Source organism: Emys orbicularis, chromosome 11 (assembly GCF_028017835.1).
Source record: "Emys orbicularis isolate rEmyOrb1 chromosome 11, rEmyOrb1.hap1, whole genome shotgun sequence".
NCBI classification, from domain to species: Eukaryota; Metazoa; Chordata; order Testudines; family Emydidae; genus Emys; species Emys orbicularis.
In genome coordinates this window covers 79354886-79372495 of record NC_088693.1, presented here as the reverse complement: position 1 = coordinate 79372495, position 17610 = coordinate 79354886, and the positions used below count along the sequence as shown (strand labels likewise).

Here is a 17610-nt window from a genome sequence, read left to right as displayed (position 1 = left end):
AGTGAATAAAAAACAAGCATACTAGAACAGAACAACTTCCACAGACTACAAAACTGCTCAGCCTGTGACTTCTAGCTATATTCTGATGGTGTTTAGATTAGAGTCACATTGTTCTCTTCTACCTAAGGATCCTCACTGACTTTAGGACTAACCTACCTTACAACATTCTTTTAGTGAAACCAAATTGAGCTGTATGATTCCAGCAGAATGGCTCTTCTTCCTGTACACCCACTGGCAGTATTTTCTTGTTCTCATTTCAGCAAAGACCAAAATCCAATCCCAGGCTAAAGTGTTAACTCTGCCAGCCTGGTGGCCTACAGTTTTCTTAGCAGCCTTACTATACTATCAAGAGGGAGCCCAGCCAAGACGCTGGCAGTGCAGGGAGTCTGGCAGTCAAAGAAGGGGGCGGGCTGCGTTGTTTCCCTTACAGCGGTGAAGCTGAGCAGGTACTGAGCGTCTGAACGGCAATCAGTTTACCCCTCTCTGCTGGGGCTGTCCTAGGGACGCAAGCGAGGGGGAGTTTATATAGAGAACATTAATGTACAGACCAAGCCTGAAGCACTGCTTGTCATGATGCAACCATTTTCCCCACCTGTGGGATAGGGCAGCTTGGTGTGAAGGAATTATAGCGCTGGAGGACATCAGGCAAAACCCAGACATGGGCTTGCAAGAAACGCAGGGCTGGGCAGGCGAGGGACTGTGGATAGTTACCCCCTCCGCTAGGGGAGGGACTGGTGCACAAGATCCATCCCTGTCCAGTGTATGTTGCCACGATTCCTCCCTGGCGGAGAGGCATGGTTTCTGGCATAGGCACCTGCTTCGGGACATTGATTGTCTGACCCCCACATCCTGGACAATCTTTCGCCGTGAGGTCTCTTGCTCTACATGCTGGCTTGGGCCCCATTAAACATCCACCATGTCCAGCAGGGTAGATAGATGAAGCTCACAGGCAATCTCCTCTTCCTTGTTAGCTCTGATCAGCCGTTGTAAGCGTTTCAGTCTGTCTGACAGAGAGGTGCCGGGCTCCTCCACCAGATGCCCATGCTCCACATGACTTCCAGCCTGTCCAGAGGGAAAGATGCACTACTGTCAAAGAATCACTTGTCCAACAGGAACAAGGGAAAGTTAGCCCTCTGCTACCTCTGGAGACAGCCTGACCTCGGAACCAGCCTCTCCTAGGGTGCTGGCCGAGCACCAGGGCTGGCTCCAGGCACCAGCTTAACAAGCAGGTGCTTGGGGCGGCCAAAGCAGAGGGGCGGCACCTGCGGCAATTTGGGGGCGGCAGGTCCCTCACTCCCTCTAGGAGCGAAGGACCTGCTGCCGAACAGCCGCCGCCGATCGCCGGAGCCGTCCCTGCCGAGCACTTCCCTTCCCAGGAGGGTGGGGCCTAGCTAGCACTCTCACAACCCAGCTCCCCCCTTTAACTCGGTGGAGCGGAGTGTTGGCTGGCTGATTCTCTTGTGCCACATCTCAGCTCACTGTTACTATGCACAATAGCAAAGGGGCCAGCGACAATGTGATGGACTGATCAGAAGGACTCATGTTTAATATCGCATATAAACACAAGGCCTGCCCTGTGTTTCTGGGAAATATGCTCACAGCAGCCCACTTGTCCAGGACAGCTGGAGCCCATCTCCCGGGCAGGCAGAAATTCACAGACTTGGAAATTCTACCATGAAAAACATCTGTTATTCCCATGGCAAGTTCTTGTTTTTTTACCTGTGGACGTGGAGACGTGGGCGTTTCACTCAGTGGATGGATAACCTGAGGTGTACAGACCAGGCTCTGAGGGAGGTAGAGGGGAAGAGACAAGGAGCATGGGAGCTGCTCGGAGTCTTCTGCTAACCACTGGTGTAGCTGCTCCTCAAACCTAGAAAGAAACAAGGTCATAGGCACAAGTCAAACTGCAGCTCGGCTTTATACACCTTGTGCTTTTCTGCCCAAAGCATGCCCATTCTCTGGGCTGATGTAAGCACAAACGGAAATCAGGTCTGACCGACAGCCCAAGTGCCCCAGTGACACTACACAAATCAGAAGTTCAGGGAGCCCAGCATGGCTCAGGAAAGGGGTAACTGCACCGTTTCTCTTTTTAAATCATGACGGCATTGATAGATGCTCAGTTGCCATGAGCCTAGGCAGTTTTTTCAAAGGAAGTTTAAATCTAACAGATGGCTCCTGAAAATGGCAATATGCAGAAAGAAAATCAGTTAAAACAGTAGCTTGTTGGATTCCAAACTAAGTGACCATTTCCCAAAATTAACTAATGAGACTCAATCAGGCCTGAGTGTTATAAGTGAGTTTGTTCCTACCAATCCAGAAGGCGTTTGATTTGGGATTCTCTGCATGTCTCCATTTGAAGGTTTGCAGTCTAAGGCCTGGTCTACACTACGACTTTAATTCGGATTTAGCAGCGTTAATTCGAATTAACCCTGCACCCGTCCACACAACGGAGCCATTTAGTTCGAAATAAAGGGCGCTTAAAATCGATTTCTGTACTCCACCCCGACGAGCGGAGTAGCGCCAAAATCGATTTTGTCAGTTCGAATTAGGGTTAGTGTGGCCACAATTCGATGGTATTGGCCTTCGGGAGCTATCCCACAGTGCACCATTGTGACCGCTCTGGACAGCAATCTGACCTCGGATGCACTGGCCAGGTAGACAGGAAAAGCCCCATGAACATTTGAATTTCATTTCCTGTTTGCCCAGCATGGAGAGCACAGGTGACCACAGATAGCTCATCAGCACAGGTAACCATGCAGGCCGATAATCGAAAAAGAGCCCCAGCATGGACCGTACGGGAGGTACTGGATCTGATTGCTATATGGGGAGAGGATTCAGTACTATCAGAACTTCGTTCAAAGAGACGAAATGCCAAAACTTTTGAAAAAATCTCCAAGGGCATGATGGAGAGAGGCCACAATAGGGACTCAGATCAGTGCCGCGTGAAAGTCAAGGAGCTCAGACAAGCCTATCAAAAAACAAAGGAGGCAAACGGTCGCTCCGGGTCAGAGCCGCGGACATGCCGCTTCTACGCCGAGCTGCATGCAATTCTAGGGGGGGCCGCCACCACTACCCCACCTCTGACCGTGGATTCCGAGGCGGGGATAATCTCATCAGCTACACCTGAGGATTCTGCGGAGGGGGAAGAGGAGGAGGAGGAGGAGCTTGCGGAGAGCACCCAGCACTCCGTTCTCCCCAACAGCCAGGATCTTTTTCTCAGCCTGACTGAAGTACCCTCCCAACCCAGTATCCAAGACCATGACCCCATGGAAGGGACCTCAGGTGAGTTTACCTTTTAAAATATAAAACATGGTTTAAAAGCAAGGTTTTTTAATGATTACTTTGCCCTGAGGACTTGGGATGCATTCGCAGCCAGTACAGCTACTGGAAAAGTCTGTTAACGTGTCTGGGGATGGAGCGGAAATCCTCCAGGGACATCTCCATGAAGCTCTTCTGGAGGTACTCCAAAAGCCTTGCCACAAGGTTTCTGGGCAGTGCAGCCTTATTCCGTCCTCCATGGTAGGACACTTGACCACGCCATGCTTGCAGCAAGTAATCTGGTATGATTGCCTGACAAAGCCTGGCAGCGTATGGTCCCGGTGTTTGCTGGCATTCAAGCAACATCCGTTCTTTATCTTGCTGTGTAATCCTCAGAAGAGTGATATCGCTCATGGTAACCTGGTTGAAATACGGGAATTTAATTAAGGGGACAGAGGTGGCCGTTCCTACTGGGCTGTTTGCCTGTGGCTGAAAAGAAATCCTTCCCTGCAGTTAGGCGAGCGCGGGGGGGGGGGGGGGGGGGGTGATTGGCCCAGAGCTTTTCGCGTTTGGCTAGCAGGGATCTTCCCTGATACCAGCCACGCGGTGGGGGGAGGGATAAAGCGATCATCCAGAGAACTGGATGGGGGGGGGGGGGGGGTGTTAGTTTGTTTTCTGCTGCTGAAGGTTAACAGGAAAACCGCAGCACTCAACGGGCTTTGCTTGGTATGTGGAAAAGGAGGGCGCAGAAGCCGAAAGACAATGGCTTACCATGGCTGCATGCAAGCCGAATTCTGTTGCCCGGACCTGCGTCTGTGATCTCTAGCAGCAAAGCCACAGGCACTCAATATTAAGAGGCAAAATGCGACCTTGCACAGAAATCACATGTGCTATGTAATGTGAATAGTGTTGGTCACCGTGAAAGAGTATAAGCATTGTTCTGCAAAATGTATCTTTTAAAAAAATTCTCTCCTTTTTTCCCTCCCTCCAGCAGCTGCAAATTCTTCAAGCCTCCCTCCTCCATCCCGAAAGCTATCACAGATAAGGCGTCGGAAGAAGAAGACGCGAGACGACATGTTCGCAGAAATCATGGAATCCACCCGCAGTGACAGAGCTTATCTGAATGAGTGGAAGGACACGGTTTCAAAGTATAGGAAAGAAGCCAGTGAACGTGAGGACAGGAGGGACCAACGTGAGGACAGGAGGGACCAACGTGAGGAGAGGTGGCGGCAGGAAGATCAGAGGAGGCAGGATGCAACGCTGGGGCTGCTGCGTCAGCAAACAGACATGCTCCGGCGTCTGGTGGAGCTTCAGAAACGGCAGCAGGATAACAGAGTGCCGCTACAGCCCCTGTATAACCCCCCTCACCATGTTCCATAGCCTCCTCACCCAGACGTGTAAGAACGCGGGGGGGGGGGGGGGGGGAGGAGGCTCCGTACACCTTCCCATTCCACCCCAGTGGACAGCCCAAGCAAAAGGCTGTCATTTTTTTAACCATTTTTCAATGGCCTTTTCCTTCCCTCCTCCCAAACCCTACCCGGGTTCCCTCCCTCTTTTTATAATCTATGAATAAAGAATAAATGATTTTTAAACGATAGTGACTTTATTTGGTTTGAAAGCAAGCTTGGGGAAGGGGGAGGGTGGGTTCCTTACAGAGAATGAGTCAATAAAGGGGGCGGGTTTTCATGAAGGAGAAACAAACAGAAATTTCACACTGTAGCTTGGCCAGTCATGAAACTGGTTTTCAAAGCTTCTCTGTTGCACACTGCTTCCTGGTGTGCTCTTCTAATCGCCCTGGTGTCCGGCTGCGCGTAATCAGCAGCCAGGCGATTTGCCTCAGCCTCCCACCCTGCCATAAAGGTCTCCCCCTTACTTTCACAGAGATTGTGGAGCACACAGCAAGCAGAAATAACAATGGGGAGATTTCTTTGGCTGAGGTCAGAGCGAGTCAGTAGCGATCGCCAGCGACCTTTTAAACGGCCAAATGCACATTCTACCACCATTCTGCACTTGCTCAGCCTGTAGTTAAACAGCTCCTGACTCCTGTCCAGGCTGCCTGTGTATGGCTTCATGAGCCATGGCATTAAGGGGTAGGCTGGGTCCCCAAGAATAACTATTGGCATTTCAACATCCCCAACGGTTATTTTCTGGTCCGGGAAGTAAGTCCCTTGCTGCAGCCCTTTAAACAGAGTAGTGTTCCTGAAGACGCGAGCATCATGAACCCTTCCCGGCCAGCCCGCGTTGATGTTGGTCAAACGTCCCTTGTGATCCACAAGTGCTTGCAGCACCATTGAAAAGTACCCCTTGCGGTTTATGTACTGGCTACCCTGGTGCTCCGGTGCCAAGATAGGGATATGGGTTCCATCTATCGCCCCACCACAGTTAGGGAATCCCATTGCAGCAAAGCCATCCACTATGACCTGCACATCTCCCAGAGTCACTAGCTTGTGTAGCAGCACCTCAGTGATTGCTTTGGCTACTTGCATCACAGCAGCCCCCACAGTAGATTTGCCCACTCCAAATTGATTCCCGACTGACCGGTAGCTGTCTGGCGTTGCAAGCTTCCACAGGGCTATCGCCACTCGCCTCTCAACTGTGAGGGCTGCTCTCATCTTGGTATTCTGGCGTTTCAGGGCAGGGGACAGCAAGTCACAAAGTTCCATGAAAGTGCCCTTACACATGCGAAAGTTCCGCAGCCACTGGGAATCATCCCACACCTGCAACACTATGCGGTCCCACCAGTCTGTGCTTGTTTCCCTTGCCCAGAATCGGCGTTCCATGGATAGAACCTGCCCCATTAACAACATGATCTCCAAAGCACCGGGGCCCGCGGTTTGAGAGAATTCTGTGTCCGTGTCCATGTCCATGTCCTCATCACGCTTGTCGCTGCGCTCGCGCCGCCGCCGCCTCCTCGCCTCGTTTTTCTGGTCCTGGCTCAGCATAAACTCCACGAGAACGCGCGAGGTGTTTACAATGTTCATGACTGCTGTCTGGAGCTGAGCGGGCTCCATGCTTGCCGTGGTATGGAGTCTGCAGTGTTCACCCAGGAAAAAAGGCGCGAAATGGTTGTCTGCCGTCCGTTGCTTTCATGCAGGGAGGGAGGGAGGGAGGGGTGAGGCTGTACCCAGAACCACCTGCGACAATGTTTTTTGTCCCATCAGGCACTGGGATCTCAACCCAGAATTCCAATGGGCAGGGGAGACTGCGGGAACTATGGGATAGCTATGGGATAGCTACCCACAGTGCAACGCTCCAGAAATCGACGCTAGCCCCGGTACATGGACGCACACCGCCGAATTAATGTGCTTAGTGTGGCCACATACAATCGAATTTATACAATCTGTTTCCCAAATTCGAATTATCTAAATTCGGATTAATCCCGTAGTGTAGACATACCCTGAGTTACAGAGACCCCATTCAATGCATTCCTGTTTGATGAAGTTCAGAGAGAAGCCTCTGACCCCTTAGTTTACAGACCATGATGGAAACACTGATGTAGAAAAACGTGGGAACTTCCCCTTAAAATGATCCAGGAGGCAGGGATGAGAGCAGAGTTAACCGCACGAGGAGGGTGGGCTCTGCTTGTAATCAATCATTCCATCCATCATGTTCTGAACACACAGTGTAGCTCAATTCAAGCAAAGCGCACTGCAGACAAAGCTGCAAGGAAAAAATCCCCTGTAAAACGGCTAATCTGAAGACCACCCCCCTTCTTCCCACTCATCCTGAGAAAAGGCACCAATCCAATCAGTACTCCAACGGCCGAGCAGGGGTAGACAGCATACTCCAGAGACACTGACTGTCCACGCCAGCATAGGTAGATAAGATGGGAAGGGAAAACATCTGATCCTAGAACAGATGCTCATACAACAAGCTTTAATACCAATAGATCCTAAACTATATAGAGTAACACCTCACTTGGCAAACCTTAGCAAATAACACACAACAACCATCAGCTCAGCTGGGTAGAGTCACTCCAGAAGAACAAAAAAGCAGGGCTCAGAATCAGGATTAGCAATGCCACTGGAGGAATCCAAATTCTTGGGGTATTACTTAGCCATCAGATCAGAGCTCAAGTTATTGGCTTCCTCGAAGCAATGAAAGATGCCAAATCCTGGGAACTTCTAGAGAAATGGATCCCTTCAGTTAAACGTGGGAAACAGCCCAATGTACTATCTAACCTGTTCCAGGATCCCAGACAGAAAAGATCAGTGGGAGACAACTGGGAGATACATTAATCTTCTCCTGATCTCACAGGCAAGGAACTGCACATGGCAAGGTGAAGTGACAGGGGCAATGTACACAGCACTCTGCCTTTACCCTAGAAATCCCTTCCAACTGACTGATATGCAGCATGGAGCGCTCTCACTGGTCAAACAACCCCTGCCTGTGTCTGACACAGCAGCGCTAGTGCTTCACCCACTAAGGTGAGGACACGTCATTGTGGAGGGCCTTGCTTTGGGATCCAGCCTCAGCTGTCAAACTGTTCCCATAGCTACAGAGAAGGGCTGGAAGAAGAGCTGAAGGCCTGGCTTGATGACTGGCAGAACTGCATGCAATAGCATGAGGGCTCGTGCTGAGATTTGGTTGGTAGGCTCACACCTCTCAAAGAATCCTGGGTTAAGTTTTATGATTTCGCTCCTGGTACCCTACGGGCTCATGGAAATTCCTCCTCTTTTGCTGCACTCAGCCTTGCTATAGTACCGATGGTCTTACTGTTGGTGACAGCCATTAGCTGGACCTCAAACCCCACAGTGCCCACATGATTATGTTTCTGATCAGGAACGGCCCTAGCTGTTTTGCTGGCCCGGGCAGAAAACGTTTTTGGCACCCACCTCCCAAGCAGCTGAAGGGAAAAAACAGCTGAGCACCCCCAAGAAATTGGTGCCCAGGGTCTGCTTGCCTGCCCCTAGAACCAGCCCTGTTTCGGATAGCTGAGGAGCGGAGGGGGAGGGGGAAGGAGGACACAGCAACTTTACGCAAAGGAGAGATTGTCAGCAATAATCTGGGTTCCTCCATGAAACCACTAAAGCTCAGCGTCATACAACAGAGACGCCAACACTCTGTTCATGAACCCCAGCACCCTGCCGAGCCAGCAATGAGTCTGCTAGGAAAGGTCTGTGCAGTTCCTGTCACTTACCTCCTGTGCTCTCTCTTCTCCAGCTCCAGCTTAGCAGCCAGGCGCTCTGGGAGGCGCTCCTGGGCCGAGGCCACGTGCGTTAGATCTGCTGCACTGGGAATCCTCGTTTCCTGACCCCCCAGGCCGACACGCTCGGTTCGAGGCAGCAAAATGGGATAATGTTTTGCAAATGACTGAGGAGAGCGTATCCTTGACCTGGAAGAGGAAAGTATTTTAGTGGGAGGGAGGAAAGCCAAAGCCAGTACGCTCCTGGCTGGCTGGAATTCAGAAATAGCAGGAACTAAGGAAACAATCACATTCGCTGGGGATGAAATCCCCCTGTACGGAGGGTTCAGCACGAGTCCTCTGCATAACCCATATGCCACTTAGGCCCTGAAAATAAAGCGAACTTGGGATCTGAGTGGGGCAAGGAGTCTGTAGGCCCCAACTCAGGAGTGGGTTTCATCTAAGGAAAGATACCTGAGGCAGCGCATGCTACTTAGACTCTGAGGCCATGTCTACACTACAAACTTATTCTGACTCAAGTTACATTGGCATTCAGCCCCCACGGTTAGTACAGTGCTCGTGCGTATGCGAACTTGGCGCCATCTGTTGGCGGTGCACATACTCGTCAGGAGTGCTTGTGTCGATGCAGAGTGCAGGGCACCATGGGTGGGTACCTCAGTGTGCAACTCGCCACCGTTCAGCGCACTGTCTTTTAGGAAGTTTTGGCAATGCATGGTGGGGCCTCAATGAGCCACGCAGGGGTCTGCTTCCCAGTTTGCAACGGTCTCTGTTCCATAATATTGTCCGTTTCCTATAATTTTTGCACTCTTTTTTTCAAAATGCCAGAAACCCGGGTGGCCTCTCTCTGTCTGTCATCTCTGACAGACGCATGGAGCCCGCACAGCTCTGCACTACTGTCATGAGCATTGCGAGCACAGGACGCATGATCCTGGAGTATTTGCAGAGCCGCAAGCCCCAGGACAATTCCTTGGAGGACACATGGCTGTGGCGAACCAATTCAAGGCTGTTGGTGGCGTTCATGGAGCCACTTCACCTGCATCAGGCTCACCCAGGCTCAATTGGCTGGACTGCAGTGGAGTCAAAAACAGGTCCTGGCTCAATGCATAGCTGGATCCTGTGGTCGCCTGTCCCGCACACTCCTCCTCTTCCTTACCAACCACCACCTCCTCCTCTCTGTTCACAGCAAGGGCCTATGACTTGGGCTCCTTGGAGATATTTAGGATGCTCTGAGGTGACGGTGGTTGGGTCTCTGCCAAGTATGACGTGCAGCTCTTTGTAAAAGTGGCAGGTCTGCAGCTCCACATTGGATCGACTGTTGACCTCCTTGGCCTTCTGGTAGGCCTGCTGCAGCTTCTTGGCTTTCTCACGGCACTCCTGCTGGTCCCTGTCATACCCCTTCTCCTGCATCCCCTGAGCAATCTGCTTGTAGGTGTCAATGTTTCTTCACCCGGTTCAGAGCTATGCCTGCACAGCCTCTTCTCCTGACAGGCGCAGGACAGCCAATATCTCCTGACTACTCCAGGCAGCAGCGAGTCTGGAGCATGTAGCCAGCATGGTCAGCTAGGTAGTTGAACTCAACAATGGAGAGCTGCTCAGTGTGCTCATTAAACCAGGCAATCAGGAAAAGGAACTTCAAAAATCTGCAAGGCTTTAAATGGTGGCGGGGAAGTGGAGGTTCTGTCTCCGTGACCCCTGGGCAGTGGCGTTCACAATGGTGACCAGAGCAGTCAGTGGGGGGCATTGTGGGACAGCTGCTGGAGGACAGTGAAGGTTGATCTAAGTAACAGTGTCTACACTCGCACTGTGTTGACTAAAGTCCATTGACCGTGACTCTACGCCGCTCAGGGAGGTGGTGTTACTATGTCAGCGTAATGGGGTGCTTACACTGGTGAGAGACAAATTTCAGCATAGGCACACGCACAACTGCCATGCATCGATCTAACTTTGTAGTGTAGACCACACCCGAGTGCAGCCAGCGCTCTGACGAGAAACGCTAGCCCCTGGCTTCATCCTATCCCTTCTGGAGACAGCAAGACAGTGGTGAGCAGATTGCTAGGGGCTCGCTCCTCTAGAGGGATACCACCCACCCCAGACACCAGCTCTGTGCCCCTGACACACTTGCTCCTACAGTCAGCTCCTCTGGCTCTTTTCTTATCAAAGGGCCTTTCCCACTCCACCCTGCAAGCAAGGGACAGAGCCTCCTCTGGGACGCAACTGCTGGGAAATGCATTTAAAATAAGGGATGTGAATAAAAAGCAGCTTTTGACCCAGGCTGACAAACAGCACAATGGCATCCTGCCTTCCAACACTTCATTAAAGGCATTCACTCTTCTGAATAGGCCAAAGAGTCTGGTGCTGCAAGACACAACCTGTAATTCATTTTGCTGGAGAAGACAGCACGGACGGTTCCTTTACACATAGCAGAGCCTGTAACAGACATGTAACGGATTGACATTGGATAGAATAGTGACATACAATTAGCACTCTATCAAGGCTATTACTCCGTGGTGTATAATGTCACCAGACCCCCTAATTAACATTATCTTCCTCTATGTTTTGTGCAGCCAGAAGTAAATCATTTCATGTTTAGTAGGAGTTAAAATGCTTTAATCTATTTCATCATAAGACATGAGAGAAGCTTTGGAAAAACCTAACAAGTCTGCACTGTGATTTCTGGATAGGGCTGTAATGTAGTATGTCTTTCCAAAGAAAGTATCCATTTTTCATTATAGAAATATGAAGAGCATTGGGAAAACAAAAAAACCACCCTATGCAACCTTGAAGATCCTGTGCAATTTCCCAGTTTGCACGGCGCCTACTCAAATAGCTATGTCAGTACAATTTATGAAGATATAGTCATGCTATTTATCATGACAAATTTAAAAAATCATCTTGCCTTGTGTGTCCCTGCTGGATCTCTTTCTGTGTTTGCAGTCTGGCCCGCTCCCATGAAAAAGGAAGAGTGAAGGTTTTCAAATGTTCCTTAAAGAAATAGACATATATCTGGCCATCTTCACTCACTGCTTCTATAGACAAACAAACATTAAAGATCAAGTCAGGATCAATACAGGCTTTCAGCGTCAAGAGAAATACAACATTAAAACATAGCTCATGGAAACTGTGCCTTAAGTTTTGAAGATTGCGAGGAGTTAGATGTGTGGAATAGACAGAACTTGCAGTGGTGTGCCTTTTGGGCCTGATTCAATATCCAGGCAATTCCAGATGGGACTGTTGGGGTTACTGTAAAATATTGCTTTATCTTCACTTTTAACATCCCAGCGCACCCAACCCCACCGTGTGCAAGGCATCAATGCTCAATTCAGCAACAGGTATTTTTACACTGAAATGTAGACTGGTGTTTCTCATGAAGAAAACACCTTTTACTTTGAATCCATCTGCAATTTCTCTGGAAGGAGGTCGGCCCAAGGAGATTTGTGCCTCAACTCCTCTCGCCAGTAATGCTTATTCATAGCAGCAGGTTTTACTGGTTTATCTAAAACTAGCAAGTGGCCAGAGTTTACCTACCTGCTCTGAACCTTAGGCTGAGATGTGTCGGCCGTGTACTCGCAGACACATCAGCCTCTCAAGCCTGCTCTATTTGCAACAGCCTGCACACCTTTCAGGGAGGATATTCACACCTAGGCCCCACAGCACACCAATGAGTTCATTCTTTCTGCATTTCGCTTACCACACTGAACAACCATCCACATTTTGTCCTTATTTCTGTTTGCTGGAATACGGCAAAACGGTGATACTACTAATTCTAAGGGTGTGCTAATATTATTATATCTCCATCATCGATTCTCAGAGCACATCCTCAGTGCCTGAACCCAGGAGTCAGATTTCAGGGAGGCATGGTAGATGAAAGGTCACTGGCTACAGGTCTGAGCAAGAGCTGAACAATGTCACTGGGCAAAACAATGCCTGGCAATTTCAACGTTGGGGCCAAATTCTGCCCTCAGAAAGGTGCATGGAACCTCTGCTAATCTGAATGGAGCTAAGTGTATGAGGCCAAAATTGGCTTATAGCTTAATCAGATTTGCACTGGACTGGACAGGTTCTGGACATATTCCTCCATGCAAGCATGAGGAGCAATGCTGGGCAGAGTTCTAGCTTGCCATGGGCTCAGGAAGAGCAAGTCCCATGGCTGGCCAATGGATGTGCAGCAAATGCAGACACACCCACAATCATCCCACCGCAGAGAGCAGCGGGAATAGAATATCAGGGTTGGAAGGGACCTCAGGAGGCCATCTAGTCCAACCCCCTGCTCAAAGCAGGACCAATCCCCAGACAGATTTTTGCCCCAGATCCCTATATGACCCCCTCAAGGATTGAACTCACAACCCTGGGTTTAGCAGGCCAATGCTCAAACTACTGAGCTCCCAGACAACATGCCATGCTAATGCTATACACTGCCTCTGGATACCATGGGGATGGGTCCACAAGCAACGCGGTGTTAAGTGTAACAGAACAAGAGAGCAGTATGTAACAAAGCACAGACCAGCCCACCTCAGAACACTGAATACCTGGTATGACAGGCAGCCGGGGGCGTTTCCAGTCTCTCAGTTTATGATCAATGCACAGCGCAAAGATCTCATCCCAGGGGATTTCGTCAACTGCAGGTCCATCATCTTCTGAGCTGGCAAACAGCCTGCCCCGCCATTTGCAATAGGTTCTGCTCAGCAGGTTCTCCACTTGAGACTGGAGTATCGGCTGGGTCTGGGGAGAGCTGGCGATCTGGGACACGTACTGGAAAATCATGGAGCAGACAGGACGCCAGGGAGCTGAACAAAGACAGCATACGCAACCGGTTAGCATAATCTCCACCGAGTGATTGTTTGGACTGGGTATTACAGTCAGGGAGGAGCAGCAATGGCCAGTCCACCGCACTGCGGGAAGGCTTTCCCAAACTCAGCTATGCTGATACACCGCAGTCTGAACCTGCTGCAATCCCCTCCCTCCAGGACTGAGCCAAGATCATGATCAGGCTAATGTGCATAATGCAGGAAACGCATGCACTCAGGGTACAGAACAAACCATGAGATTTATGGCTAGATTTGGATACAAAAAGGCTGAAGCACATTTTAAATGTAAGGGGAGAGACATTTGTTGGCAAAGGGACAGACTTTGTATCCTGATACTAAAGCACCTTGAGATGCAGCTTTCTGCCAGTGCGAACTACATACCCCCTTGAGGAGGAAGGTCCATGTGCGGGATCTGGAAGGACAGCACGGCCTTCCTCAGCCAGCCCAGGTGATCCAGTGTGTTCCACTGGAGGTGAGGAAGCAGCTTATTGCCGCCAGGCTCCACGAACTCAGTGACAGGCCAGGACTGGTCACAGAGCTGTTCGGAGGAAACCACCCCAGACAGGAACTGCAGTACGCTGTTGTACAGCTCAACGATAGCACTGGGTTCTTGGGAGGGCAGGCCGGCCAAACGTCTCTCCCGCTGGTCATGGTAGAAGCGCCCGCTGAACTCACGGCTAACCCCATCCTCGATGAACTGCTGGAGGGTCTGGCAGCCGAGCTGTGGGGAGCTGGGGCACTGGGAAAGCAGCCATCGCACTGCCTCGGAGAGCTATGGCACAAACATTGACAGGACAAACCAGTCAGCCAGGCCGTTGCAGAAGCTCTGCTCAATATTAACTAGTGACCCTAAGGACTCAATCCTGCAGCCCCGTTGGTTTCATACTCCGTGGTACAATGCGAACAAATCCCACAGCAACAACTGTGACATTCACAGCAGCAACTGCTAAATTTTGCAGCACCATTAATTTACTCTACCTCCATGAAACAACCTTAATTCCCACCCCACACAAGCACACCATGGTCAGAGCTGAAAACAGATATTGGCACAGAATCCATTAGTGACTGTTCCCAACTGATGATTTCCAGAATGGGGTTTTGCATTCTGCTTTCCAGGCAGCATGGCTCGACTCCCTGAACCTCGGCCCTGGTGACTGGAATAGTCTGAAATTCCCCACACAGAAAGAAGCTATCTGATAGCAAAGGGCTCTAGAAGACAAAAGCATTATGAGATCCAATGGCTGAAAGTTGAACTCAGCCATGGTCACAGTGGAAATAAAGGTGCAGATGTTATGAAAAGTTAATTTAGCCATTGAGGCAGATCATCAAAGTTTGGGGCAGATTCTCTGTCACTTGGAGTTGTGTCTTTCCTAAAGACACACTCTAGCTCAATGTAAGCTCCTGGGCTTCATGCAGGAACCACTGGGTGGCTTCCTCTGGCTTGTGTTACAGAGAAGGTTTAGACTAATGGTCCTTCTAGACTCAGAGTCTATTAATCTATGTAAAACGCAGACGGGAAGAACAGGAAATGTACTGGGTACATTCTGACTCCTTTAGGCTCAGTTATGGAAGTGGCCAGACAAGATCCCCTTTCCTCTGTGTGGGGAGAAGGACAAAAGCACCTCTCCCATTCAATGTAGAGGGTATTGGGAGGTGAACAGAGTATGCAGAACTATCAGCTGAGCATGACCTGCACAGGATCCTTTCCAGCTCAGGATGCAAATCCTAAGGAACACTGACAGTTTCCAAGTACATCAAAGGTTGTTACAAGGAGGAGGGAGAAAAATAGTTCTTGTTAACCTCTGAGGCTAGGACAAGGAGCAATGGGCTTAAATTGCAGCAAGGGAGGTTTAGGCTGGACATTAGGAAAAACTTCCTGTCCGGGTAGTTAAGCACTGGAATAAATTGCCTAGGGAGGTTGTGGAATCTCCATCATTGGAGGTTTTAAAGAGCAGGTTAGATAAACACCTGTCAGGGATGGTCTAGATAATAGTTAGTCCTGCCATGAGGGCAAGGGTCTGGACAGGATGACCTCTCAAAGTCCCTTCCACTCCTACAATTCTATGATACAAAGGTTTGCCCTTAATCCACCATAACATTGTTTGGTTAAATAGCAGAGACACCCCCTTTTGCCAATATAAGGTGGAGACAGCTGTGGATTATATTATCCTGCCACTGAAGACAGACTCCATACATATGGTCTCCAGACCACACGTAGAGGACAGGCAGGAATATTGGCAGATGGGCAGAGTTAAGGTTGGGGCTGGAAATATTTAGCTGAAAATATTTGTGCTATTTTCTAATATTTTAAATAACAATATCTTCTGAAACATAACTCTAGCCACTCTGGCCAAAGGTTGGTTCAGTAGGACCTCAGTCTTCTGTGCACAAACTATGATAAAGCTCAGCTTTAGCAATGGGAAAAACAACCCACAAAACAAAACTCAGAGGGGTAGCTTAAAATGCAGAGTTATTGACCATGTGGAGAACATTCCTCACCCGATGTGAACAACTGAGGTAGTAGAGACCTTAGGGATAAGCTTTTGAATATTTAATTTTGGAACTACTGCTCCTACCCTGTTGGTGCCTTGCAAGTCACTGATAGAATCTGGAATCTCAACAATAATGTAGTCTGAAATAAGCTGAGCTGAAATCAAATCCTGCAGCATCAAACCTTTAAAGGAAAAGCAATAGCTGAAATAGCAGCATTTTTCATTATTCATACACAGACAACAGCAGAAAAAAAATGAAATTCTCCTATTCAGCCTATTCCCATTGAGAGCAGAGATTTACTACTTCTCTTGACTGCCCCATTCTTTTCCCACACTGTAGCAACAAAACATTACATGCAAAGTAAAACTGAAATCCTTGAAGAAAAAAAAAATCCTAGTACTTGGTTTTCCTTTTCAGTTTACAGTCTCTTTCCAAAGGCTCTCTGGATTCGTGTTAGAGATCAGAGGATCCTTCCATCTCACATCTATAGCTCTTAGCCAAATGCTGCATTTGGAGGAACACATTTATTGCTCATTCTCTGCCTTGGGCATAATCCTAAATATTAATAATTATTTCAAGGCACAGAAAATCACACACCCTCTTCTACTTCCTTCTCTGTGGCCTCTTCTCCCCGCGTAGGGACTAGAACCACCAGAGGTACTATTGGATGGAAAGGCTTCGCTTGAAGGAGCTGTTTCAACTGCAACAAAGCTGAAAGCCAGTAAACATCCTCCTCAGCCATATCTTCGCTCCTCACTCTAGGGGGCAGCAGGAGAACAAGACCACTAGTTCCAAGCAGATCCTTCTGTGCCTCAGCCACATCAAGCTGCGAGTCACTGAGGGTGCCATGGGCCACCTGCGCAAGCACAAAGGAGACAATTCAGTTACAACAAACAAGAGGGGTTCAAAGACCAAGCTAGCAATAGCGTTTCTGATGGGAGGCTCCTTCCTGGGAACTTTATGGGAAGGGGAAAAAAAGCTTGTGGGGGAGGGAGAGAAAAATGAGCGAGACATTGAATAATGGCACATCATATATATATACACACACACACACACATACACACACATGCACATATCACATAAAAACTTCATAAAAGGAATTTTATTTAGGTTGCCAAGTCAAGCACTCAAAAGCTAGGAAACACCAGGATTAAAGCTGCCCGTGAAACCTTAATTTGGCACCCTCATTATCCAATCACATAGTACTTTTCAATTCTTGAAAAGGACTGAAAAAAAATAAATGAAAAATCACAACAGAAAAGAAAAAAGAGGAAAAGGAAAGGAAAAAATAGGGAAAACAAAAAATAAAAAAATTCAATTTCAAACCATTTTTCACAAAAAGATACAATTTAGAATAATATTTTTATCGATAAATGTCTCTAAAGATAGATTTCGCTGTACACAAACCAATGGGAAAATATTTCCATCCATAATCAAAATTTACAGATAGACAAGTAAGAAAAATGCTGCTTGAGAACCTACTAGAGTTTAAGGCTAAAATTTTGAAATATTATGCTGAAAATTTGCATTTAACGATTATAAAGTTTTAAGTCTCAATGTCTACAGTAAATAAATAATTATTGTCTGTCCACCCCCACTGCCTGAGCCCCCATATTTTGCCACAACTGTGAAGATTTAAATAGATGAAATTGTTTTTTAAAAGCTTTAAAATAAACATTGATATTATCCATCAAAATTACAAAAGAAAAAATAAAAACTGAATTCTGCTAAACCGGACTATAAAGCTTTGAATAGGGTTAAAAAAAATGAACTACTGAGACTCCCTGACTGATACGACTTTGTAAATGGTGATGCGCTTGCAGATGACACCACACACTGATAGCCTTGGCAAAGCATTCCTTAGCATCCGAGAGGTGATGGGACCAGGAAGCAGCACACAGCTAATAG

General features: G+C 48.6%; 1 protein-coding gene across 1 annotated transcript in view; it reads right to left on the bottom strand.

Annotated features, from left to right (window-relative positions):
- Positions 1 to 903: 903 nt before the first annotated feature.
- The window catches only part of MCM3AP (minichromosome maintenance complex component 3 associated protein), a 75943-nt gene continuing 59236 nt past the window's right edge, over positions 904 to 17610 (bottom strand). Inside the window, exons 21-28 of the mRNA XM_065413441.1 lie at positions 16300 to 16558; positions 15786 to 15883; positions 13591 to 13981; positions 12931 to 13188; positions 11301 to 11430; positions 8399 to 8593; positions 1720 to 1870; positions 904 to 1062 (exon numbers count right to left, since the gene is read on the bottom strand). Coding sequence (XP_065269513.1) covers positions 904 to 1062; positions 1720 to 1870; positions 8399 to 8593; positions 11301 to 11430; positions 12931 to 13188; positions 13591 to 13981; positions 15786 to 15883; positions 16300 to 16558 — 1641 coding nt within the window. The remainder of the gene's footprint in view (positions 1063 to 1719; positions 1871 to 8398; positions 8594 to 11300; positions 11431 to 12930; positions 13189 to 13590; positions 13982 to 15785; positions 15884 to 16299; positions 16559 to 17610) is intronic.